The following is a 12,683-nucleotide window of genomic DNA, read 5'->3' on the forward strand; positions in this document are numbered from 1 at the left end:
ATCTTATGGTGACACTAGATAGACATATTTAAATTTCATAAAAAAATTTTTTTTATTAATGCTGCCCCTCAAAATGAATGATCCTACCTTCTGACAAATCACATTGACAATATGAGTGCCCCTAAGCAGAATGAAGCTGGTAGGGACTCTAAGAATGAGTACGTTAATCTGTCTCAGCCTTAATTTAAATTGCAGTCTTCATTTTTGATTTGAGAGTGGGGCCAACACCCCGCAATCACGGCCTTTATCAAAGAACGAGCCAAATTATATATATTATATATATTCTTTAAAGGACAGCATGTAGCCTGGCTGTCTTGAAGGAAAGAAAGATTAAAAAAAAAAAACCTAGATCTACGATCTCATTGGTGCATTTTCATTTGTCAGCACGGTGTAATACTGAAGCAGTACCACACAGTCGCTTGTCCTCTCTGGAGAGGAACCATTTCGCTTCTCTGCCGGCGCTGCAGGGCATCTCCGTCCATAAATCAGCTGCATACACCCCACGTACTAGGACTGCGCCCAATCAACCACTTTCTCCAAGTTCAATTTCCATAATACTCATTCTACACTTTGAGAGCTATAAAATATTTTCAGCTTAAACCTTCAACACGTGGAAATAAATGATTTTTATGACATGTCCATTACCCAACACAGCTTATAAAGAGTTTGCAAAAGAAAAAGAGCCATAAAAAAATAATCTGACTGGGAAGTGAACATTTTTAAAAAATGCATTCTGACTTTGAGGTGTTTTTATGTACCATTAGAGATTTGAGGAATGCCATTAATATTTTATTGTGTGATTTTTTTATTATTTCTTGTAGACAGTGAAACTGTCTCATTGGTACACATAATATTGCTGCACAAAGAAAACCTTGAAAATAAATTTACTGCGCACATTTTATGTATGACCTATACAATGCACCAAATACTCTATCACCGAACCAACTATTCCAAGTCACACTTCTTTAGAGAGAGTGCATTTAAATTTGCGTAGGAGAGTTAACTGATGGCAACAGCCAATTGGTATTCACTACAGGCTCTTTAAGTTTACAGTTCAATGCACCCTCAGCAGCCCCAAAACACGACAGTTGACTTTCACTTCACTCCTTGTTTACTAATAGGATGCAAGCCACCACTTTGTTTCCTTACACATTTCCATTTATTTTTCTGGATTTCCAAATGATACCAAATGGATTACAAACTTAATTCAGAAAGTACATACATAAGTAAGGGAACAAATCAAGATATAATCATTTAAATGAATGAATGAATAAATAATTAACGAGAAAACAAACTTGCAAAGATATTGCTGTAATACTGTAAAGATGTTTGCAAAAGAGTGCTTAATTCAATTTTAAATAAAGATCTCTGTCAAAGAAAATTATGATCAAATCAACAATCAGGTGAGAAAATAGGCAAGCCTTTTTTCACTGTCACTTGGAATCTGAGGCCTTGGCTTCATTTCATTTTGTCCCTTCTCTGTCTTTCAGCTGATAACAAAATGGTGGACGTAAAACCCTCCAATGGGCAGAATAGTTCCTAGCGTTCAGATGCCTGGAGGTACCATTGTGCTGCAATGGCCCGATGAGACCCTGGATCAGCGGGAGAGACCCTATAGTGATAACTTAATCATTATATTTTATTATATTAGTGAATAACGAATAAAGACAGCACAAAGGGAAGGGTTCTGTGCCCCCTGGGTCTTTTTTATTAACATCATAAGAATGTATCTCAATCACTGTTCTCATTGTGATTCAATGCCAACGTTTCTTCATGGTCCCATTACCATGAAGGCCTATAGTGAACAAAGTATGCCTATTCCTGTCTTTTCCTAAGGTCATTGAAGCTACTGTAATATTATTGAATTCGCTTTCTTGTTATGCATTAGCATAGACTTTTTTATCCTGTTTTAATTTCATCTCAGTGTTGAGTTCAGTGTAGAGAAGTGGTATTCGTTTTTACCCTTAGAAAACCATAGGCTGGGTTTGTGCCCATCTTAAAATCGATATCTAATTCAGACCCAAGAAATCAGGCGGCGCGAGGTAACTGTGAAATCAACTGCATTCACTGATCAATGAGAGCTGCGTAATGCAACCACAAGTGACAGCTCTCTGGAGGCTTCCCAAGGATCCCAAAGAGGAGAAATATACCTCTTTTCCCTCCAATTTGGAACTGGCCTGTCGCTGTACCTGCACAAAGACCATTTTTATTTTGACCGTTTTAAGACAATTTCATTTTATTTCTATGGTGCATTTTATAGAGACACTGTCAAGAAGAAGCTTTACACTGAAAACAAACAAAAAAATCTGACAAAAATCAGGCCTGAACCCCCAAAAAGCAAGCAATTGAGGCAAAAATAAATGAAATAATAATTCTTCAGAGGGAAGAAAAATGCTCAAAGAAAGAACTCCCCAGTGCTGCACACACCTGCAATACGGCGGCCATTTTGCACGCTACGGGCGACACGGTGCCACAGGTGAGAGTCTGCGCTGATTGCGAGAGAGAGAGGCGCATCTCTCACTGAGGAGCTAATGCAGCGCCGCAGGGAGCACGCAGCGCCGCAGTGCCCCCGCCGAGCCGCATCGTTAAGCGCAGCCTCGTCCTCAGCCAGGCTTTTCAAAGCTAATTTATAGGCCCTGAAAGCTGGATAATAACGGGAGCCCTTGAATAGCGACTGTGGCACGCTCAAAGAGAAGGAGAGATGATTATCACAGGCGCTTCCTGCGTAAGAAAAAAAATAAAATGAAATAATAAAGGGGCGCATTAACTACGGGCAAGAAGCCAGGCAGGTGATGCCCGTCACAGAGTGGATAATGGAGGGACAGCAAGAGCCAATGAACTACAGGCCAGATGGGAAAAGAGAAAGGCACGCAGAGCAGCATTTCCTGTGTGCTGACAGTTTGGCAGACGTGCATACAACAGCTGTTAGCATATTTGTCTGCAATAACAGGCAACACCTGTTTGCTCAAACTTGCACATTAAAACACTGCAGGTAACCTGAAAGTTGTATTGCTAGAGTAAAAACGATACTCCCACAGACTTAATGGACCCCATAATGGACAGGTCGTGAAAGAAGCACAATTAATTCAGCCACTGCTTGCAGTGAACAGAAAATAAACGGTGATGCACTGACTTCCGGTCAGTCATTAATCAGAGAGAGCATTTTCAGATACCATCAAACTGAGTCAAAGTATTCCACCACAGCTGCGCAGCTGCAGAAATGGATTCTGCCAAGTACACTAGTAACCAATGTGTGCCGAGAGTCCATTCGCTTCACAGTTCTGAAATCCTGGACAGCTGAGTTGCTCTTCCTGCTACAGCAATGATTCAGTGTAGTAATAAACCCTACTTTTCTTATGCTATCTGGTCCTGATCATGTCAGTCCTCAATTTAGCCAGGCAGCACAAAACAGGATGTAGCATTACTTGGGGAGGGAGTGCTTCACCCCCTCATCATGCACCAGGGGCTGCTCCGGTCAGCTGCACACCCATAGTTAGCCAGCAGCAGCTATGCATGAAGTACAACGAGTCTCAGCTGACTGCAGAAGTGGCAGCTGCTCAGACATAATTGGAGGACAGAATGTGTTGCAGTGTCTTGAACTGGTGAAGCATAATGAGAACAGTCAATTGACCCTTCATAAAATGACACTTAGGAGTCAGGGAGCCTGCAATACCATAGTGCATTGCCGCATTGTGAAGAATCATTTTAAAATGCAAACAACGAAAAGCCAAGAAATATTGAAGCAGGAACTATATGTCAGATATCTAGTTTTTAGATCATCACCTTTGAGTTTAAAAAAAAAACATATCACTCAGCACTTTATTTTACTTAATTGGCCGCCCGTATCGCTCTCCTGTGTTACCACTGGTCCAGTCTTTTAGTTGTTTTTGAACATACCTCATTGTCCCAGCTCGACCCCGCAAATGCCCACCCCCTCCGTCAAACAACCAATCCAATAGGCACCAACATTCACGTTAACTTAACCAGACTAGTACTATGCAGGACAGATGATATGAAGTGATTATTTTGTGATTAGGTTGTTGTCACCTCGCCAACGATACACGCTGGTTCACCAAACTATCCAAAGTTACTAAACTTTATTCACCGCAACTCATTATGAGAGATAATATAGTTAAAAGACATTAGAAAGATATTATTTTGTGATCCAATTACAAAATGCAATGCATTAATCAACCCTATCATATAGTTTGACCTGCAATATAACATTGATTGACAGAATTGTCCACTGGGCTGCATTAAGTTTGAATGCAATCTGTGACATTTAATTGAAATCACTAATTGAAAATCTTGTCATATAGATAGTGGTTGTTGAGGCCTGATAGTTTAAATTTACATTTGTTAAAAGCAGTTCCAGTTTCAAGCAGAAACTAACGTGGTGCAATTTGGTTTTGTTTCACGGAAAATATTTTGTTTAAAGGTGGAGATTGCAACTGGCTGGATAGAGCAATTATTTGTCTACAAATATCACTTCTGTTGTTAGAAGCAGAAGTAAACTTCCATGTTTTTTAAGGAATATTCCATAGTTGAGCAGGATTACCTCACAACATATTCATGTTTGGTCTCTTTATAAAGGGACTAAAACCATGAATCTTTTGATAATATCATAGTGCTTAGCCTTACTTCCAATAACATAAGGCAACTTTAGCATGTACGCTTGTTAGCTTTCAGATAAGGCAGTCCTTCCCTGACCCCTTTCCCACACACACATCCACCCTTCCACACCCCCAATCAGCGCCACCAAAAAGGTACACGATTTGGCCATTTTAAAGAAATATCATGTTTTTAATTCAATGTAGTTTTTGGCATCCTGCAAAATATAAATACAAAGAACCCAACAGACAATATGTTCTCACTGGACACATTCAAGTGTCATTCAAATTACTGTCAATTTTCACAGGTACACACTGGCTCCCTCCCAGCTATGTCAAAGGTCAACTGCCCATCTCCCACGACACATTGACATGTGCTTATGTGAAATGTACTCAAAATGAAATTAGTTATTGGGTGAGAATTAAACATTTAAAAAAAACAAGGCAGATAAAAATGAAAACGTACCCACTCTTCATTCACAAAATATTTTTTTAAAAGTAAACATTTTTTTTTTTTTTTTTTAATTGCCAAATGTCGTTTCAGCTATATCTGAATTTTGGGAGGTCAAGCATGTTTCAATAGTCCACCTCAGTCCACTGTTCAATACACTGCATAACACAGAACTTACTTTTTTGTGTTCATAGAAAATCCATTGTTTAAAATAAATATATATTCATATTAAAGTTTAAAAAGATACACACCTATAGGGTAAAAGACACAATGCTTGGTTTAGCGTTTTTTGGAAATAAGTACAGTCAGGCTCTGCAGAGAAATACATGTTATAATTATGTAATAATAAACTACCTCCCACAGGCTTTGACTCCAGTGAGAGTTCAGTCTAAAGAGAAAAGCATGAGAAATCTGAAACATTAGCGGGTTATGAAATTAGGAGGGTGTTTAGTCCTCATGTGCTCAATGCAGGTCACACTCAAAACCAGATAAAGCATTTCAGAGGACTTTGATCAGGTTGTGTGGAGAAATTTGCTGCAGCTGTGTCTCTGTCTCATAAAGAAAACACTTTGCTCAAATATACACCATGGACCTAAATCTAATTACACTAATTTAGCCTTTTCTGATTTTCTTTAGCTGCTTATTTCCGTTCTTCTGTTATTTTCCCCTACCTGGTATGCAGCAGCTGCCTGCATACAGATTTACCAATTGTGTTTCCAAGGCAACCTCTCGGCGAATCTGGGGGGAGATTCGCATCCGCACAGACACGTACACCCACCCACACAGTGTGGATCAGCCGCTTCTCATCCACGCTTATGTAACGGGTGGGTGGAGTGGGCTCCAGTGTGCGGGACTCATCCCTGTAATCTCCTCTTCTCTCCCAGGAATTAGCCATTATTCCCAGGCTTCCTCTGAAAAGGATTTAAGGGTAGGAGGGTTGGCGAGGCACCTGGGCAGCCAGAACGGAACATCGTATTCATCATTCATGAGAAATTCAGGCTCCCAGATGAGGTGCTACAACCTTGCTTTGTGCACACATGTGCCACATGTGAATTTGAGGGCACGCGTGCAGAAGGCTGCTATGTATGAACTTCCACATATGGAGGGCATATTAAAACAGAAGGTCTAATCCAGTGACTGTATCACAGTGAAGGGTAAAATAATAAAAATACATGGTTTTAACTTTCACTGCCAGAAACTGTCTCTGTGGGATGCGGAGAATGACCTTCTCTGGAACCAAACCACATTTTGCAGAACATTGCCCTTAAAGGCAGACTATTCAGGATTTTTTACTTTAAAATATTGTAAACTAACCATGCTAAGGCATATGGACTGGCAATCTATGTCTTTACTTAGTTTCACAAAATTCCTGCACCTTTTACCTGTATTTGTTATTCTAAAATGTGGGGTCAATGTAATATTGCGTTACATTTTATTTTGCAGCGGCTTTATCCAAAACAATGCACAATAACTGCATACTGAAGGACTGGAGAACACAGGTCAGATAAGGCAGCTACAATTTGCATAAAGTACCAGTTATCCATAGCCATGAATACATATTATGTCCTATTTGAGAAAATAAAGAGGCTAATATTTGAATAGGATACAGATAAGTAATTCAGTTTACAATGACTTTTGTATTAGCTAGCAATAATGTATATCCTGCTAATGTTAATTATTCCACACATGATTCCATGTACACAGTTCTTCCTAAATGTCCAGAATAGCTCAATACTGAACGAGGAAAGCTGCACTACGGAGTACTGTACAATGTTCTCACACGTTAAGGGTTCACTCAAGGTAAAAGATAATTTAAACACTGCCTAATTACTGTCGCCATCTAGCCTATATGGAATCATTCATGTTTCTAAAAATGTGATTTTCAATATTTCTGACCACCTCTTTGCTTGTTGCGCTCGAGGGTGCTTCCTCAACGGAGGTGTGGGCGGGGTTGAGGGCAGAGGAGGAGACAAACACAGAATCTAGAAGGGCGACAAAAAACCTTCATAGTATGCCTTTTACTCATCATCAGTCAGTTTTTTTTCTCTTTTCTCTCCAATTTGTAATCTACACGCTACAGACCACACAATACTACAGGAAAGAGCTAGCACAATTCAGAGGACAAGTGTGTCTCATTCTGATAACAGCTAATTGTGGGTTTCGGGGATTTCACTGGGAGGACTGTAGCAGTACATTGACCAACATTGGTCAACTGAGTCCAAACCAAATCAAACATGTTGAGGATATTCTGGAACAACACATGAGACAGTTGTTTTCCAAACATGGATTGATTGCTTGTGGAACAGTGATATATTCCTACTGCATAATTCCAGATGTAGATAGACTATGCCATGGCACATAAAGGCCATACTAGTTACACGTGACAGCCAGACCGTATTAGGTAGTATTGTTTCCATTTTCTCAGTATCAATATGATTTTCTCCCTTTGAACACACTAACCTAGAATTATGTTACATAATTATATTACATTCTCTGCTCTCAGAGAAAGTGTTCCAAAGTATTGACCTGGGGACAGCCATATCGGCCATGCTAACCTAAAATATGTTGTGGATGTTACAAACTTGCATCAGCCTTTAATTGAAAATAAATTTTGCAAACGTTAAAAGGTAGGCTATGTTTTCGCAGCCTTGAAATTATATTATTCTCAACATGATTAACAATATCCAATCAGCATACTTTAAATTCCTAAATCAGGTCAGAAGTAACGCAGATGCGCTTTTAATGCGATCATGGTCATCTAGCACTACACAAATAGCTACGTATTTCTATTTCGAGCTTACTGTTTATTATTGAATTAATGCTCGCAGCATTAGTTTATTTTTTATTAGTTTATTGTGCGCTGTGCCGATAAATAAATCCGTATAAAACACGGATGTATAAGTATAATCACCAGTATACATCTTAATCTATCACTATTATATACAGATTTACTAGATCTGCATAGACCATGCACTGAATAAACCGAGGAGCACTTCCCACGTGTGACGCGTAGTTCAAAATGGCTGCGCCCATGCGACTTTGGTGGAAGTGTCTACAAGATTTAAAACCGACGTCTGGCTGCATAACACTTGGAAATTAACAAACGGTGTTGAACTAGGAAAGGACGTTTTGTCCCAAGTGCATCAATCCCCCAACTTCAAAATCTACACTTCGCACGTTTCCTCTCCAAGGTCATCTGCCGAGCAAGCTGGGTGTCAATAGGTAATATTTTGTTAATTTCCAGTCAACTGAAGTTGTATTATGAATAGCTTGCTAGCTATACGTCACAAAAAACACTTCTCACTAAGTATCTTAATTATTAATAATTATTTTAAATTTGCTATAGTTAACACGAACACAACCGTTTTAATAAAACATTATTATCCTGCCGTATCAGCGTGCCGGTAGCCTGTGATAGACACTAAACGCACAGGTTGCCATTTTTCCAGCCACCTGAACTATTAGACCTGGGGCAGTTCCATTGAATTTACAATCCTAGCGAATTATCTGTTTACTTTATTCAGCCGTCTTTGCTTATATTTATCAATGGTGTTTAATATTGAAGGGCACACAATACATTTAAATGAAATATTACTAAACCTGTATTCGTTAAAATAATTGTCAAATATTAACCTTTTTTTCCCCCAGATAAGATGTCAGAGATAAACGAGGCCCTGAATGATATGGAAAATGTGAAACCTAAATCTGCGATCATGAACGTACTTTTAACAAAATTTGAACGGCTTCCAGATACAGACAAGTATGTATTTGCATGATGTATCTTTTTAATTTTACGTTATACCGTGCATTTACACCACTGCATTTAATTTGTTTACTGGTAGGCCTATTAATTAAATTCATTGTGATTAATTTGGTTCCAAGATTAAGATTTAAACCCAATTCCGGCCCTCACGCTGCAGTGCTATTTTGTCTATAAATTTCCCTAATGTAGTTAACTTGCATTTTTTCATACTGAATTTAATGCGATTGTTAATTTGATCATCCTGCAGGAAATTATTTGCATACGGCCCCATATATCTGGGAATGAATGGGGCGTTCAGTGGATTGATCGCCAACAGTTTTTTCCGTCGAGTGCTTAAAGTCAGTCAAGGCTGGATCACGTCGAGTTTGCCAATGGCCGTACTGCCTTTCCTATCAACCGTAGCACTTTACCAAGCCACCATATCGCAGCCTCTGCTCTCCGGTGAGTGAAGTGCGACGGACAGAAAAAAGCCGTAGCCTACCTCTGAAATGCAGTTTCTAACCTGTCGCCATCTTTCATGCGCTGCACAGGGAATCTCGACTGTAAGGCCTGCGCGGAAGTTCGAGGTGCGCTCCTGGGTGTGGTCGTTGGCGGCCTCTACCCTGTTGCTTTAGCATTGCCTGTGAATGCTGGCCTGGCATCAAGGTAAGTGCAGTATGCTAGTGATATGTGCGCACGCATGATTATCAGTGCTGTTTGTCTGCCGGAACTAAACCCAAAGAAAACATTTGCGTTACATACATGCACCCCACTCTTGAATTTATTTTAGAAATTGCACAAGAAAATCGCTAGGACATTTTCTAAAACAGAGGTATCAAACAGTCATAGAGAGCTGCAGTGTCTGCTGGTTTTTGGTCTGTTTCAGCATGAGTGACTCATTTCAGTCATTGATTTTCTAGAGTCCACACACCCTGTTCTCAAGGTTGTAATTGGCTACTGATTGAAAGGAAACCACAAGAACCTGCAGACACCTCCAGGACTGGAGTAGCCTTAAACCTACATCTCAGATATTTCTTTTAGCCTTGGGTCTTAACATTTGCATCTTTACGTTCTTTTTTTTGCTTTAGTTTTAAACAGCATCGTTGTTCCATCAACAAGCTAAATAAGCACAGAAACTGTTTAGAGCTGCTGTTGTACGTCTCCTCTTTCTCTTCGACAGATACAACACAACACCAATGCCAGAGAAGGGAAAGGTTTTACAGTTCATGGTCAAAATCACCAAGCCCGTACTCAAGAAAATGTCCTTTGTAGTCGTGCTTCAAGCCATTTGCGGCTATTACTTGAGCTCCCTGCAGTACAGAATCTACAGGAAAGCAGTGGAACTACCTTCTTCCGACAGTGAAGATCAAGAAGCTATAGATTAAAACAAAGTGGGCTAATTTTTTAATGTCAACATTGAGTTTTTATTTTTTATTCTTTCAACTGTTGTTTTAAAAGATGTTATTAAATGTATGTGAGATGCCAGCATTATGCTTGTTGGTTTGTGCCTAATTTTCCAACCATGAGCTCAGTCTGAGCTCCATAGCCTAGACATGCTAGTGAGAGGCTAGGCTGTGTCATTTGCTCATTGTGTCTGGGAGTCTGCAGAGGCGAGATACAGTAGATCTGGTCCCAACAGGTTTGTGGTGCATTTTGGGTAGGTTTCTGCATCCCCTGATCACCAGTCGATGTGAGACATATGTCCCCACCTCCAGTCAGTACCAGCTCTTCTCCGGTAAGTCTTGTGACTTGTAGTTTAGGAAGTTGCCAACTTGTGTACATTTTCACAAATGAGAATAATAAATCAGATGTTCAGGAGCAGAAAATACAGTGGGTGCATTTACATGCACGCTAATCTCTGATTTTGACTGATTTTTTAAATGGTCATGTAAATGGCTTTATCTGATTATCTTTGTCGGTGTAAGGTCATAATCGGTGTATGCCAAACCTGATTAAGACACCTGGATTTGTTTGTTGCATCGAGAGATGTTACTCTCTTATGGATTTCTTTTGGCTTTTGAAACTGCACGTCAGGCGGAAGTCGAAGATCCCAGGTGAACACAAACATGACTGCCGTGTGCATGCTTTCCATTGAGCATACGCTGACTACAGATAGAATCATGTAAATGCGGATATTGGAGAGAACACATTACTCATGTGTATGCAATAATTAAATGTTGGCATAAACCGATTACTCCCAATAATCAGGGTATTGGTGTGCAAGTAAATGTAGCCACTGCTGCATCCAACCACAAGACTAGATGCTGCTTGAAATGAACTTGCATCTTCAGAGCAGAAAAAGGCAACATTTATTTGTTTGGAAATAAAAAAAATGATCTCTTCATTAAATTCTAATTAAAAACAATGTTTGGCCATCAGAGTGAAACTGGAGTAGAGACAAATACACACACATAGCTCCACATCTTAATTATGTGTAATGTGGTACAGCTGACATGACTTGGGGTGGAAGTGGGACTTTATCTTAATGTGTTCCCCTGGAGACAACAGATGCAACACCACTAGGGGGCACCAGACTTAAGTGATGTGTGTGGTATGTGAGACTTTGTGTAGAGGACTGAAGTGGCTGCTTCCAGATGGGGCTAGCTGGGCATTTCCTATGGCAGTTGTGCCAAGCCCTGCTCCTGGAGATCCACCATCCTGTTGGTTTTCATTTCAACCTTAATTTAGCACAGCCGATTCTAGTAATTATCAGCCCAGCAAGCTTTCTAGCTGTTGAATAGGGTTGTGCTGTTTGTGGGTTGAAGCGAAAACCTTCAGCACGGTAGATCTCTAGAAACAGTGTAAAGCAGCCCTGTATTACAGTGTCAGGATACCTGTGGAGTTAATTATACAAGAGAGAAAAAATAAGAGGAAATACAAAGAAAATGGGTCAAGGAGATAAGGTATACATTCAGCATGTTACAAGTGCTGAGCACTATACTCTGGCATAATTTAATATGGTATGTATTCAGTCAGTGACCTTAAATGGTGAACTTGGTGGTGAAAAAATATGCCTACTTTTATGAAAATCCATTGCAACTCTGCATTTGTTCCTTGATATTTTTACAGAAATGCATAATCTGGAAAACTTGCAATCTGACAGAAGGCTCACCACAGGATATTTGCTACAGGTTGTCTACTCAAAAACCTGTTGCAAATGTAACACACAAGCATCTTTGTTTTTTCCCTCTGTTCTGTAAAATCTTGGGTGACATAAAATGGCTGTAATCCTTCTACCATGAAAAATGCAGAGCACTGTGACTGATAAGATCACTTCCTGTCAGTAACTGCATCACGTGTCACTGCTCATGTCATCTTTATTAGTAGGTGTTCGTGCCTCCAGCTCACTTTGATGCAGCGCATACATACATACATAGCACATCAGTGCACAGCTGGTAAGAAAGTGGCTGTGATTACATGCTTGATTTAAACCCGCTATCTCAGCTCTGAAATTTTGTATGGTTGAGGAATTAATGCTGCCCCCTACAGGCAATAAATAAATCAATAAATAAGTAGAAGCAGAGAAGTGCCCGCCCTGACCTGCTTACAAACCTCAACCCCAAAGTACCTTGATACTGAATTCTATTTCTCTTTATAGTAAGTTTGGTTATGCATTAGCTTGTCTCAGCATTGCTGCATTAATACAAATGCAGCACAGCGTACTATAATTGTAGTACATATTTGATTTAAACATTGAAAAAAAGTAGTTGCAGTTAATTCCCTGATGATCTACACTAATAAATATTGCAATATTATTTTAAAAGAAATTGGGATGAATACACATTTTTTGAACAATTCCAATTAAAGTTTACAGTTTTACTCAGCTCAACTGGTTTCTGGGATTAGTTGCTGATTTTAAGATGAAAACAGAAACCAAAAC

The 12,683-nt window shown here is 39.6% G+C and overlaps 1 protein-coding gene and 1 long non-coding RNA gene across 2 annotated transcripts; one reads left to right on the forward strand and one right to left on the reverse strand.

Annotated features, from left to right (window-relative positions):
* Positions 1-5,188: 5,188 nt before the first annotated feature.
* LOC118210242 lies at positions 5,189-9,390 on the reverse strand. Its single transcript, XR_004761821.1, has 3 exons — positions 9,306-9,390; positions 6,961-7,043; positions 5,189-5,972 (listed from the first exon to the last, which is right to left on the reverse strand). It is a non-coding gene; the product is annotated as an uncharacterized LOC118210242 (long non-coding RNA).
* LOC118210241 (transmembrane protein 126A-like) lies at positions 8,042-10,633 on the forward strand. Its single transcript, XM_035386265.1, has 5 exons — positions 8,042-8,283; positions 8,710-8,821; positions 9,072-9,265; positions 9,355-9,469; positions 9,984-10,633. The coding sequence occupies exons 2-5, from the start codon at positions 8,715-8,717 to the stop codon at positions 10,186-10,188; spliced, it is 621 nt and encodes a 206-aa protein (XP_035242156.1). The 5' UTR covers positions 8,042-8,283; positions 8,710-8,714; the 3' UTR covers positions 10,189-10,633.
* The last annotated feature ends 2,050 nt before the right edge of the window (positions 10,634-12,683 follow it).

Source organism: Anguilla anguilla, chromosome 12 (genome assembly GCF_013347855.1).
Source record: "Anguilla anguilla isolate fAngAng1 chromosome 12, fAngAng1.pri, whole genome shotgun sequence".
In the NCBI taxonomy this organism is placed as follows: Eukaryota; Metazoa; Chordata; class Actinopteri; order Anguilliformes; family Anguillidae; genus Anguilla; species Anguilla anguilla.